Genomic DNA, 14,321 nt, shown 5'->3' with positions numbered 1-14,321 from the left:
GCGAGGCTGCAGGTGCCTCGTGTCTCTTCCTCCAGGAGCCGCCACCCACACAGACCTAAGCACTCAGCCCAGCTACACCCAGGGAGCTGGGGCAACAAACGCTTTTCTATTCAGCCAAAAAACAGCTGGAAACCAGCACTGCCCGGCCTGCCGGCCAGGGCCAGGCCAGGAGCCCCAGGAGGCACCTGGCGGTGGCCCCCCGTCTATGGGGGTGGCAGAGCGGGCACGAGTTCGAGACAGGGACATGCGTCCCCGCCCCTCCTCACTGCGACCTTCAGCCAGGGGGGAAAACGTTCCCGCGCCTCCCGTTGGGAAGAAAGGCACTCACCGACCACCGAGTCGCCTCTGAAGGGCATTCTGGAAAGCGACAGCTTCTCCACCAAAACACACACTAGAAAGGAGCACAGAGCTGCGTCACCTGCCCAAACCCCAGCCCGACTGTCCTCTACCCGGTCACGCAGTGCACAGAGCTCCCCACCCACTGGGGAGCCCCCAGGAGGCCACAGTGACCTCTGCAGCAGGGTGGCTGGGCACACCAGCTTGGGGCTCCCAGGGGAGGGATGTGTGCGCTGGGAATCCAGCCGCACCAGCGCGCTCCGCAAGCGGGAGGCAGCTATTCTGCACCCCAACACAGGCCCCCCCAGGGCACAACCTCGGGTGGACACACAGTTCAGAGGACTCAAGTGGGTAAGGCCATCAGCGGTGACTGGAGCAGTGCCAGGCACCTGACCCTCCTGAGCTAGAACCATCTCCAAGACAGAAGTGGTGCTCCTGCAGGGGTGCACACTCCCCAGCAGAGAGGCACGCAGGGTGGGTGGTGAGCACCCGGGGCGCGGGCAGTGGGGGTGAGCACCCCACTGTGTCTCTGCAGAGACACGGCGAGGGCGAGACCAGGAGCACCAATGGAGTGCCATGCCAGACGCCTCTTTTCAAGAGTCACAGGTGAGGCACCACCTCAAGGACCGACACAGGAGCAGAGCAGGTTCCGCTCACTCACACCAGGCCGGGCAGTGACCCGTGGGAGATAGCTGAGGGTGCTGGATGGACACAGTATGGGGTCGCTACTCAACTCTCCACCCAGAACATGTCTGTGCCAAGGACAGAACAGCTCACTGCCCAACTGCACTGGCCTCTGGCAGGCAGAGCCGCCTCACCTGGACTTGGGCATCCAGAAGCAGCTCAGAACGCAGACTCTGGTCTCAGGAAGCTACGTCTCGCTGCTCTTCTCTCCTGCCCCTCCTGAGCTCCTCCCACCCCACAATGGGTTTTGGTCTATGCCCTCACGGCTCCCCAGGGCAGGCCAGGCCGTAACCAGTCACTGAGCCAGCCTTCTTACTCTGCTCCACACTAGCTCCCCTCGGCCTCCCGGGGGAACCTTGGTATGAGGCACCCACAGGGACCTGGGTGCGACTGGTTCTCCACCCTGCACTCAGCACAGGGCAGTGGACATGCACATCTCCCCCCAGACCCTCTGTGATTTCACTTGGAGACCAAGAAGCCAGAAGCTCCCATGGGCAGCAGCAGTCAGCACAGGGCATGGCGTGGGTAGCTGTGCCCGACGAAGGCTCCTGGGACCTTAGCTATTCAGCTCCAGACTGGGGCCAGGGCCCCACCCTGGTGCTGGGTCCCACAGGGCCAACAGCACCATGTCCGTTCCCTCCTACAACCGGACTGCAAGCACAACCTGCCACTGCCCACCAGATGATGCCCAGGACCAACAGCAGCCCTGCCTGGGAACGCAGCCTGCGTAGGTGATCAGCCCACCTTCTGCCTGCAGAACCCAAATTCTTCCGGATAGCCTCTGAGGGGCCACCATAGGCTACAGGGGGCAACCTCTTGGCCAGGGCAGCCATAGCCGACCCTGGGCCACCGTCCAGGCCTGCAGGCAGCTTAAAGATGGTGCTGAGGGTTCAGACCCATCCAATGCTGAGAGCGGCAATCCAACATGGGCCACATCTGGGACACCAGCACCTGCTCACCAGCCCCACCCGGTGGCTCCCCACACACCTCAGTGACCAGGATGGACAGGGCACTGGGGATCAGTATCAGGAGCACGCCCAGGTCAGCCAGTAAGCACCTGGGCTTCAGGAAACAGATGGTCCTGTACTGTGTTCCATGAGCTCCCTGCAGACATCCAAACTGGTCTAAAACTCACCCCCTGCTCTACGGCCGCATTTAAATGAACACTGGACCGAAGAAAAGAACGCCGCCTACAAACCTGAGATCAGCCCTCAGCTCCCCACGGCCTCCCCTGGCTACCACCACTGGCCACCACCACCCAAGCTGGGAGCAAGCTGCGCCCGGGGGCAGCTCAGGGGAGCTGGGCAGCAAGAGCATGGGACCACCCAGCACCTGTGCCACCGAAGGCCTAGTGGGATGCTGCTGCCCGAGGAGCAGGGTGAAGGCCATGAACATGTCCCTCCACGGCCAGGGGCTGCAGCCCCCGCCCTCACACCTACCTGCTTGCCTCATGAGCTCTCCTCCCAGACCCCTAGAAGTCAAGAGAACACTCAGTTAGGCCCTTCCCGCACACCCAGGGCCCTCACCAGGCGCCACCGACTCAGGCGCTCAGCACACTCAGACGCTGACCAGTCAGCACGTGACTGAGGAAGGGACCACCGACAGGAAGGAAATGGAAAGGCCAAGACCACCTTCCATGGCCTCCCCTCAGGGCTGGGCTGTTCTGACTGAGCTTCCACTGGACACTTGGTCCTTCCTGGGCCACCACATCACATGGCCACCCAGGGCAGGCCAAGCACTGTCAACTCTCGGTCACAAGCATGCCTAACACTGTCACGTGGCTCAAAGAAGGGGTGTGCTGAAGCTCTGTCACCAGCACTCCAGGAAGGGCGGCACTGGGACTGCAGCTGTGCCCAGGCCCGGACCCGGCAGGGCTGACCGGGGCTTCCAAAGACCTCGCCAGGAAGGAAGGCTGGGCGCAGAGAGAACTGTGAGACGTGACAGGAGCCGGCTCTGAGGGCTCCCGAGGGTGGGACGTGGGAGGACCTGGGTCCCTGGAGGGTGGGCACCCACGGCCTCCCTTTCGACTCCCTGAGGCAGGAAGGGAGGCCCAGCCTGCAGAGCACAGGAGGGCAGCATGGTGCTCACCACCCACCTGAGGGGCATCAGCGGCCAGGTGCCGTGCCCGCCCCCAGCTCAGGTCCAGAACACGACCTGAGCCGACAGCTCAAGGAGACAGAGACAGAAACCACTGCCTGAAGTCTGAGCAGAGGGGCTGAGAGCGTGGGCTCAGCACCTGAGTCTCTGGGTGCGGGTGGCCTCTGCAGAAAGCTGCGTGAGTCTTGGAGGCACACCCAAGCCCATGGCCCAGCAAGGCCACTCCTGGTAGCCACTCAGGCACACCAAGACAAGCCCCGCCCAGAGAGGGCTGAAGCACAGCGCAGGCACACAGCAGAGGCTCTTGGCAGCCAGGGGGAACCCCCCCCCCCCCGGACCAGGAAGTGCCCAGAGTGCAGAGGCGCCACGTGAGCTCACCTGTACAGCTGCCGCTCCCAGAGCTGCGGAGAGAGAGGGAAGTCGGTTCTCAGAAGCAGCACTGTGCAGTGACCAGCGACACCAGGCCACACAGCGCAGAGCTGGCAGGGCGGGCGCCAGCCCACGGCCCACCTTGCTGTCTGCCGGCCCCACGCTGAAGGAAAACTGAAGGCCAAGGAGGAAGGCCACCCAGTGAGAGAACCAGGCAGCTGTGTCCTGTCTCGGGTGAGAACTGACACCCCCTGGGAGCCGCTCGGGAAGGAACTTGTGGCCAGGGGACGCTGCCGCTCCTCTGCCAGGAAGCCTGAGAGACTTCAGAACACCGGTCACACTTGGCCAAACCTGACCCAGCGTTCCAACGTGGAAGGAGCTCCACTTGGCTCTCCAAAAGCCCGAATCCTCACAAAAACCGGAAGTCCTGTGAGGACTTACGATCCACAGGACACAGAACCGGCTCAGAGGCCAAGGAACTGTTCCTCAGCCACCGTGCTGGGCCAGCTCTGGTGTGACCCACGCGGGGCATGTGTGCCAGGCTTCCCTTAGGTGAGAAATGCCAGCCAGGGGCACAAACAGGAAGGATCCGGAACCCAAGGCCCCTGTTCCACAAGTGCAGAGACGGCCCTTGACGCCGGCCCTCGACGCCGGCCCTCGGGAGCAGCGTGCAGTCCGCCAGCACCAGCTCGGCAGCTCTCGCTTTGCCCAGAGACACACTGCTCCCCAGAAAAACGTGTGGCCCAAACCCTGGGCTCAATTTCAGCTCATCTGAAATGCACAGGTGGAAACCAAGGTCTCTGGGCTACAGGTGCCCCCACCTGGCCCAGGACAGAGGGACACCACAGTGGGGCAGTGGCGGAGACCGGCCCAGTCCTACCCAACTCAGTGCGCCACACAACCCCGAAAACCTCTGGCCACACAAGCAGGGTCCTGGCACCCACATCCTTTCCCAGAACCCTGGGGAATGGCCTCCAGCTAAAGCAGGAAGAGAGCCCACCACGGTCACCCACCCCACCCCTACTGCACAGGCTCAGCCCAGGGCACACGTAGGGGCCACACAAACCTGCTGGTGAATCTGCCTCAGGCCTTGCACCACGTTCTCCTCCAGATAGTCGGTGACGGGCCTGCAGAAGGTCAAACGCAGTGCTGAGGCCACAAGGACGAGCTGAGAGCTGGCACTCCTGCTCAGGCCCCACCAGCCCTGCAGACTCGCAGGGCAGCCCTCACGTCAGACCAAGCAGAGGGCATGGCAGGCTCCCCTCGCTCTCTAAGGTAGTTAGCTGAGGACATTGTGTCCTGCGTTAGGACAGGAAGAGCATGCTGAGAGCCAGGCCCCACCGCCACGTGACACCCTGGAAGCAGGAGGCCGGGCAGAGCTGAGAAAGCTCACAGGCAGCCCTGTGGCCTCAGGAGGGCGGGCAGCAAGGCTGGCCCTTGCTGGCTTCTGGGAACACGGACTCCCACAGGGCTCCCCGGGCCCAATGTGTGAGGGTGCCTGTGGGTGCACACAGCGGGGCCTGCACAGGCACCCACCTCCCCCAGGCTCTGCTCTGGGCACCGGCTGGCCCCAGTGAACACCCATGTGCTTTGCTGGGACTACGCCCCACCTGTGTGGCCACAACGTGCTGCTACAGGTGGCCTGTGCCCTGTGCCCTCCAGGCAGCAGCAACCTGGCTTTGCCCTGTGCCTCTTCCCACACCCGCTGCCACCTCAGCACTCAGACCCCAGGGCCGGGAGCCCATGCCCTCGAGCAGATATCCACAGCTCCCTCCAGACCAGTGGGACAGGAGTAGGGTCCACGTCTGCATCCACTCCCGGCCTGCCCAAGGAATCGTCTCAGCCATGTGACGCGGCTGCAGGCAGCTTTCTCCAAGCAGAGTGCGAGCCAGGTCGGAGACGGGCATCGCGTGCGCCCAGGCTTCACTTCTGAGAAGAGCAGCTCCCGGGGCTCACGTCCGCGCACCCCTCAGCTCCCTACTTTCCCCACTTCTGTCATTCCCACGGATGTGACCAACTGGAAGAACCTCCAGGAGAGCCTTCAGAGCATATTCTCGAGAACCAGATTATTAAAAGGGATTACGAACATGGGCCAGGCACTGTGGTGCACCCCTGGAATCCCTGCACCTTGGGAGGTGCAAGGCCGGCCTCAGGAACTTAGTGAAGCTCTACCTCAAAATAAAAGAGGGCGGCTGGGGTGGGGGCTCAGTGGTAGAGCGCTCGCCTAGCACGTGTGAGGCTCTGGGTTCGATTCTAAGCACCACACATAAATAAATTAAATACAGGTCTATTAACAACTAAAAAATATACTTAAAAAAAATTAAAAAGAGGCTGTGGGTGTGGTTCAGTGGTCAGCCACCCCCTGGGTTTAACCTGCAGTACCCACAAGGAAAAACAGAGTGCGGGAGCTGAGCAATGCTCCTTGGAGAGGTGAATATCCCCATCACCCACCTGGCTGGCTCCAGGACCCTGGTGGCTGCTAAGCCCTGGTCAGGAGGGTGGGTGGTCCCAACCACTGACGGCCCCCAAAACAGAACGTGGGAATCTGATGACCTCCACTGTCCCAAGGAAAGCAAAAGTGCTGCTCCCTACCCAGGCCACGGCGACCACAGCACACATGGGTGGCATCCTACCTGTCCCTCTGCACCGCCAGCTTGAACAGGGCATAGGTGACCTCCGCGCAGGCGAGAATGGCTCCGTGCCGCGTGTGCAGATCTGAGCTCAGCGCCATCGACAACAGGGCTGGGAGCACTGGGGGACGGGCAGCAGACGGCTCGTCAGAGGAGGACCGTCCCCTCGAGTCCCTCCCATGGCAGCTATGTGACAGGACAGCACAGGCCACGCAGTAGGTGCAACCTCTAGGCAGGGGACCCTCCCGGGCTCACAAGGGGGCCTTGGCACACGCGTCCCACCCACAGCACAGCAGGTGACATGGGAGGAGGGGAAGGAAGGAGCAGGGCAGGCAAGCCCTGCTGCAGAGCTCCCTGTCCGCTCCCGGCTGGCCAGGATGCCGCAGGGTGGCCAGGGGCCAGCGGGGCTGGCGGGCGAGGCCTAGGGGCTCGGAGGGCACCAGGCAGCTCTGCTCAAGTTTTCTCAGCTCCACTGTGGCCCAGGGCGAGGACAGGGCTTCTCGTACCCTGACCACACATGCGAGCTGCCCCACCTTAGCTCAGTGACCCCATGTGTACCACTGGGTCGTCAGCAGCCTGCCACAGCATCAGGATCAGAGAAGAGGCCCAGGGCACTCAGCTGGCGCTGGGAGCAGCTGGCTTTGCTAGAGGCCAGTGCACCCCATGGGAGAAGGGCTGAGCCCCTGCTTGTTCAGGGTGGGGGTGGGGATGGGCAGGCCCTCACTGAACTCTGACACCCAGGTGTACTACCAGATGGTGACAGTGCATGTCCCTGAGGAGCCACCGAGCACCAACCCTCAGGACCTGCCGCGCTCAGCCCTTGTGAAATAGATAACTCCGGGTCGAGTGTCACCCTAACTTCCAACACAGTCACCGGGACAAGTGCCGGTGGGAGCAGGGAAAACCCCAGGAACTCTGCCCAGGAAGTGCCGCCAACGGCAGCTCCAGCTCCCAGGGCCAGGCCAGACTCCACAGGGAGCCCCATTCAGCGGGGCCCACCCACAGCTCCCGGCAGACACGCCCAGCTGTGTCCCCACTCTCCTGCCCCATCGAGCCACAGGTTCTCCAGACATCTCTCTGCAAGGGAGGCTGAGGGGGGAGGGTCTTCCGAAGGCCAGAGCGCACGCACCCTGAGCGGCACTGTGCTCGGGCGCCAGCTGGGCCAGGTTGTGCAGCGCCTTTGCCGACAGCTCTCTGACGTCCCTGGGCAGGGAGGGAGAAACATCCCATCACAAGAGGTGCCTGCACCCACCACCTGCGGCAGCCAAGGGGTGGGAGTGCCCCAGGTCTGGGAGAACCCAGACTCCGGCAGGCCCACGGGGCAGGGGCTGCACCTGCTACAGAGTCACCCCTACAGCCCGCAGCCCCGCCCAGCCCTGCTTCTGCCGCGTTCTCTCACACTGGAAGGGTGGCACCGACAACAGCAGCTATGTAGGACAGGGACTAAGCTCCCATCCTCTGCCCTTCACACAGCCACCGGCCTGTGCCCAGAGGTAGGCGTCTAAGCACACTCCAAAAATGAGGGACACCATGACCCAAGGTGACAAAGAATAGCAGGAGCGTGGGTGCCTTACGAGTAGACCCCCAGCAGGACCAACAGTCAGCACCAAAGCTGGAAACAAGGAACAAGGTCTCAGCGGCTCCACCAGGACTCTGGTCCCTCACGCTCGCGGCTGCTCAACGCCTGCGCCTGGACAATCAACCCAGGCTCTACCCCACAGCGAGCAGCTCCCGACACTGGAATCCCTGCAACCCGGCTCCAGGCTCTCACATCAGAGCCCAAAAAGGGAGGGACAGTCAACAGAGACCTCATGCTGGACCAAGGTGCCCCACTGTGGAGCCGACCCAGGCCGGGCACAGCCACACAGCATGACTGTGTCCACCAGCAGCAGGCAGCAGTGAAGAATTTGAGGCCCCTGGAGGGGCTGAAGACAGGCCCGTCCTGAAAGGGGGCTGACCCCTGAAGAAGCTGCTCGCGACCCGGGCAGTGCTATGTTTCAGGCCCAGGTCTGCATCTCCCCTGAGCAGCCCAAGCTGGTGGCCACAGCACTGATGCTCACCTCTCCCCTGGGAAGACCAAGGCGCGCACGGCAGCTACTGTGACTACAGAACAGCCGCCCGCACCTGCTGGGCTTTCCCAGAGAGGCAGAGCATGTGGGGTGCAGGAGATGAGGCTGCTCAGCAGCCACAGGAACCAGCTCCCCAGGACACAGCAGTGACCCTGCACCAGGCACGGGGACTGCAGTCTGCACCCCTTCCCAGCCTGCTTTAAATCAGGGCATCTGGAGAGCAGGGGCTCAAGCCACCAGAGAGCCACCCGAGCTCCACCTGAGCTCCACCAGAGCCCCACCCGAGCTCCACCCGAGCTCCACCCAAGCCCCACCCAAGCTCTCACAGCGACAGGCAGGAACATACCCGTCCCAGTGGCAGATCTTCATGGCAACCAGGTGGTCTATCATCGGCTGTGTGTACTCGGGGAAGCCAGCAATAAACACGCTGAAAGAGACAAGAGGAGGGTGAGCAGGGTGCAGGAGCCTGAGCCTCACCCACGGCTCACGGGGATGCAAACCGGCACTGGCTTTCAGAGCCCAGCAGCCTCTGCCTAGCAGCTGCCGAGAAAAAAGAGCTTCATCCACAGACAGCACAGGACCTTACAAGGGACCACGAGGACTGAAGCCGCCCCGGGTAGCGCGGCCTGTCAGCAGCCAGCAGGAGCTTCAACAGGACACAGGACCCTGAGAGCTGAGCCAGGAAGAGGCTGGCACCGCAAGTCCTGCGACTCCAGTCTGCCCATAGCACACCACGTGACACGGGCCTCCCTGGAGCAGGCCGGGGCTCTTGGGCTGCAGTGTGCGCACCGTGGGCCCACTGACGGCCCAGGGTGCCCGCCTACCTCACACCACAAGCTGTGTGCTGCCGGTGATGCGTGTCAGTCACCCTTCAGGAAAGCTGCTGAGTGTGTTGGGAAGGGCAAAGGACGAGCCACAGGCAGGTGAAAAGAGATAAAGGGCTTGTGCCAGAGCACAAAGAGGAAGCGAGACCGAGTAAGGAACTGGCCCCCATCTGCACAGGAACGTTCCTCCCCCGGGAGGCCAACGAGGCAGAGAAGGTGGGGAGCAGAGGCAGCCCCCACCCACCAGATAGGGACCCTCCAAATATGGAGAGACACCAAGAGTCAGCAGAGAACAGACCTGCAGATGGTCCTGCTGGGAAAGAACCCCAGGGTCACCATCGAGAGCTGCATGGAACAGTGCCAAAACTTCAAATCACGGCACCACCTCCTCCTCACCGACGGCAGTCACGGCACCGCAGGACCCTGGGCCATGCAGAGACCTGGCCACTGTGTGAAGCAGAAGAACCTGGACACTAACAATCATGCTCCTTCTGACTGCACTTCTAGCACATTCCACACAGGTGTGGCTGACCCACTGTCGGGCAGGTGGGAACGGCAGTGTCTGGGCTGGTGGGATGTGCTGCTGCCGCACAGGTGCAAGTCTCTGGTGAGCACAGCGCACACACGCGCTGATCTGCGCCCAGCACACACACTGTGTTCCCACAAGTGCTCCAGGCCGGGTGCGGCTTGGCGGCAGGGCGCTTGCCTGGCGTGCTCGAGCCCTGGCTCCAGCCCCAGCATCACCAAGAAAGCAACCAATGGAAGAGAACAGCATGAAGCTGCACCGCTCGGCAACAACACGGGGCAACTGAAGAACCACCTCAAGTGGGGCAGGCCCTTCAATCACTTCTCGGACCCCAGAGCCACTCAGGAGGAAGGTGAATGGCCGGCGCAGTGGCGCACCAGCGACCCAGGAGGCTGAGGCAGGAAGCTGAGGTCCTGTCTCAAGGTAAGTAATTAAAAGTCTAAGGAGGACGTAGCTCAGTGGTGCAGCACCCCAGGACTGGAGGAGGAGAAGCAAGAGGAGAAGGAGAAAGGAAAAACTGACGCAAACAGAACCTCCAAGAAAAACTGCTGCTAGGAAAAGCACACCAACAACAGTCGAGACAAACAGCAGACCAGAAAGACCGTGCGGGTGGCACTGCCAGAGACGCACTGGAAACAGAAAAGGACACAGGCCGGCAAGGGGAGACCCGAGGGTCAACAGGGCAGTCAGTGGAAGCCATCTCGGTGCCACCCCAGGGTCCAGCAGGCAGGGAGCTCTGAGGCACCAACAGCCCCTGGCAGGCAGCTCCACTCAGCAGTGATTTCAGACGTGGTCCCCACCAGGCAGCCACTGCACAGTGCAGACGACCGGAGGACAAGACACAACCCGGCGGCCCCAGGCCCGCAGAGCCACACCTGGTCCAGCTCGCGCAGACATGGACCAGATCTGGTCAGGTGAGGGCCAGCCAGCGCCCAACAGAGCCAGAGCTGCCTCCGCTAGCAACCTTCCCAGAACACACAGGAACCCAACAGGACCTCAGGGGAACCTGTGGACAATCCTGCGAACTGTCCCCAGGGTGCTCCAAGAGGGCACAGGCACACAGGGCAGGGCAGACAGCCAATGACCACCACCTGTCAGAGGAAGAAGGTGGATACCAGATGGCCTGGCTCTAGTCCCAGCACCACCAGCAGCCAGGGAGTCCTCTGACCACGGCCACCCGAGTCCAGGGGAACCAAGGAAAGTGTGGCAGAATGCTGAAGGAACTCCCAACACCAGGCTTCTGTTTTTCTAAAGGGCTAGGACACTGAAGTGTGCAGAACACTGCAGAGACCACAGATGGAGAAAGCAGCTCACCCAGCGAGTGCCAGGAGCAGTCATGGGGAAACAAGTCCGGGCTGCTGCCACTCATCCCCAGCGGGGCCACACTAAAGGCTGGCCACACAGGTGCTAGGAGGTGGCCCCACACCCTCAGCCACCACTGCCAGAACACGACACAGTGCACACAGTGAAGCCCGGTCCAGACCCTGCTCCCAGACACTGATCCCAGACAAGTGGACCCGACGTCCAGACAGGCGGGCACCAGGAAGCCCGGCTGCAGCCTCACCTGCAACAGCCCCAAACCAGGTGTCCCTGGGCAGAAAGCACACACACAGACCACCCGTGTCCTCCGAAGGGAACAGGCCCCAAAAGATAGGAGCAGAGCACCTGCCGGCACCACCACGTGGACTGCACTGAGGGCCTGGGCAGAGGCCAGGCACCTGCCAGCACCACCACGTGGACTGCACTGAGGGCCTGGGCAGAGGCCGGGCACCTGCCGGCACCACCACGTGGGCTGCACTGAGGGCCTGGGCAGAGGCCGGGCACCTGCCGGCACCACCACGTGGACTGCACTGAGGGCCTGGGCAGAGGCCAGGCAAGTGCAGAGCTCTGCGGCTGCTCCCCTGCGTCATGAAACAGGGGGCAGGGGACAGGGGCCGTGACGCCTGGCCTGCAGTGACAGATTTTCCCCCACCAGAACACAGCACAGCGGGGTAGGAAGGACAGCAGAATGACTCAGACACCACGACCCTACGTGGGCATATGAAGACACGACTGGTGGATTCTACGTCACGTACAACTGGAAGGAGGAGAAGTTACGTTCCATCTGTGTATGACGTGTCGAAGTGCATTCTGTCAAGTACAGGTGATCAGAACAGATTTTAAAAACTAAAAAGTGTACTGTGTAAACATACAAATAAACACACTGCTTCTTTGGAAAACACGATACATATTGAAATTGTGGATTTTCACTTTCTCCTTCCATTAAAGATTACTTTTTAAAAAATATTTATTTATTTACTTTTTAGGTGTAGATGGACATAATACAGTGCCTTTACTTTTATGTGGTACTGAGGATCGAACTGGGTCCCGCCCATGCCAGGCAAGTGCTCTACCACTGAGCCACAGTCCCAGCCCCTAAAGATTACTTTTTCTCAAAAAAAAAAAAAAAAAAAAAACCCACACATCAGACTGCACAAACTGAGCATGCACACCTGAGATGTGCCACCAGTGCTAACAGGAGAGGACAAAGGCCCCTCCATGCACAGGTCAGAGTGCACACCCCAGGTGTGTCACCAGTGCTAACAGGAGAGGACAAGGGCCCCTCCATGCACAGGTCAGAGTGCACACCTGAGATGTGCCACCAGTGCTAACAGGAGAGGACAAAGGCCCCTCCATGCACAGGTCAGAGTGCACACCTCAGGTGTGTCACCAGTGCTAACAGGAGAGGACAAAGGCCCCTCCATGCACAGGTCAGAGTGCACACCTCAGGTGTGTCACCAGTGCAAACAGGAGAGGACAAAGGCCCCTCCATGCACAGGTCAGAGTGCACACCTCAGGTGTGTCACCAGTGCTAACAGGAGAGGACAAAGGCCCCTCCATGCACAGGTCAGAGTGCACACCTCAGGTGTGTCACCAGTGCTAACAGGAGAGGACAAGGGCCCCTCCATGCACAGGTCAGAGTGCACACCTGAGATGTGCCACCAGTGCTAACAGGAGAGGACAAGGGCCCCTCCATGCACAGGTCAGAGTGCACACCTCAGGTGTGTCACCAGTGCAAACAGGAGAGGACAAAGGCCCCTCCATGCACAGGTCAGAAGGCACACCTCAGGTGTGTCACAGTGCTAACAGGAGAGGACAAAGGTCCCTCCATGCACAGGTCAGAGTGCACACCTCAGGTGTGTCACCAGTGCTAACAGGAGAGGACAAAGGTCCCTCCATGCACAGGTCAGAGTGCACACCTCAGGTGTGTCACCAGTGCAAACAGGAGAGGACAAAGGTCCCTCCATGCACAGGTGAGAGTGCACACCTCAGTTGCGTCACCAGTGCTAACAGGAGAGGACAAATGTCCCTCTGTGCACAGGTCAGAGTGCACAGGTCAGAAGGCACACCTCAGGTGTGTCACCAGTGCTAACAGGAGAGGACAAAGGCCCCTCCATGCACAGGTGAGAGTGCACACCTCAGTTGCGTCACCAGTGCTAACAGGAGAGGACAAATGTCCCTCTGTGCACAGGTCAGAGTGCACAGGTCAGAAGGCACACCTCAGGTGTGTCACCAGTGCTAACAGGAGAGGACAAAGGCCCCTCCATGCACAGGTAAGAGTGCACACCTCAGGTGTGTCACCAGTGCTAACAGGAGAGGACAAGGGCCCCTCCATGCACAGGTCAGAGGGCACACCTCAGGTGTGTCACCAGTGTTAACAGGAGAGGACAAAGGCCCCTCCATGCACAGGTCAGAGTGCACACCTGAGATGTGTCACCAATGCTAACAGGAGAGGACAAAGGCCCCTCCATGCACAGGTCAGAGTGCACACCTCAGGTTTTTTCACCAGTGCTGACGGGGGAGGACAAGGACACTGCAATGCATTCGCAGGAACCTCATCTGCCCCTCCTAGGGTCTTTGGTTAGCTCCAATTCTGTCCCAGGTAGTAAAAGACCTGAGAATGTAGCCACAAGGTCCTGCATCATTGCGGCCAGAGCTGAGTGCCGCCTTCCCTAGCATCCACAGGCACCATCTCTCCCACTCACGCCTCTCACCTCTTGCCCTGCACCTCCCCGCACCCCAACCATGCTCCCTGCCCCAGAACGCAGCTCTGACCTCCCCGTGGGGTGCAGGCCCCATGCTCTGCTTCCTGGTGGACACCCTGAGTGAGCTGACAGCGGGACCTGGCTGGGGAGGGCATCCTGGTCAGGCGCCCCAGGTGCCTGGGTATGGGTGGAGCCTGCTCCTGGGTGTGTCCCCTCAGAGGCTCTGGTCCAGCAACCAGGTCTAGGTGTCACCAGGGTGAAAACCGCTCAAGGAGGCACGCGGGACCCAGGTGGCAAAGCACCCGTCACTTGTAGGTTGCTGTGGAAACCTGAGTGAGAAGTCGCATGTGCCCAGGCTGGATTTAAGTGTCTGTTCCTCGACCCAATAAAATCAGGGGACAGTGGGCAGCCACTCCATGTCCAAGAGGTGACCAGAAGGGAAACTGGACATGCTAGCACTGGAGAGATGGAGAGGGCTCGGCCCAGATGCCCCTGCAAATGCTGAGGCCAGCAGTCAGCGCTGCAGATCGACAGGGCTACAAACCAACACTCTGTGCGTGAGACAGCAGGGCTGTCAGGGTCCACCTCCCGCATGTTTCTCCTAACTTCAGGAAACAAACTGCTTCACAAAATCACACTGTTTTTCACGTCAGTAACGGCCCGGCTGACCAACAGGAGGGGGCAAGGCCTCCGGGCACAGGTGGGAGTGACAGGTCAGATGCCCGGACGCAGACGGCCCGGCTAGCCAACTCGGGTCACAC

General features: G+C 61.1%; 1 protein-coding gene across 2 annotated transcripts in view; it reads right to left on the bottom strand.

Annotated features, from left to right (window-relative positions):
• Tbcd (tubulin folding cofactor D) overlaps positions 1 to 14,321 on the bottom strand; it is a 118,216-nt gene that overhangs the window by 15,235 nt on the left and 88,660 nt on the right. For both annotated transcript variants that reach the window (XM_077800606.1, XM_077800607.1), the window contains 7 exons: positions 8,532 to 8,612; positions 7,246 to 7,319; positions 6,120 to 6,237; positions 4,553 to 4,613; positions 3,496 to 3,518; positions 2,460 to 2,491; positions 329 to 391 (listed from right to left, as the gene is read on the bottom strand). In XM_077800606.1, the coding sequence (XP_077656732.1) occupies positions 329 to 391; positions 2,460 to 2,491; positions 3,496 to 3,518; positions 4,553 to 4,613; positions 6,120 to 6,237; positions 7,246 to 7,319; positions 8,532 to 8,612 (452 nt within the window). The remainder of the gene's footprint in view (positions 1 to 328; positions 392 to 2,459; positions 2,492 to 3,495; positions 3,519 to 4,552; positions 4,614 to 6,119; positions 6,238 to 7,245; positions 7,320 to 8,531; positions 8,613 to 14,321) is intronic.

This window comes from Urocitellus parryii, chromosome 7, assembly GCF_045843805.1.
Source record: "Urocitellus parryii isolate mUroPar1 chromosome 7, mUroPar1.hap1, whole genome shotgun sequence".
Taxonomy (NCBI): Eukaryota; Metazoa; Chordata; class Mammalia; order Rodentia; family Sciuridae; genus Urocitellus; species Urocitellus parryii.
Note: the sequence above shows the minus strand (reverse complement) of the source record. Positions and strands in the feature narration are given on the sequence as shown.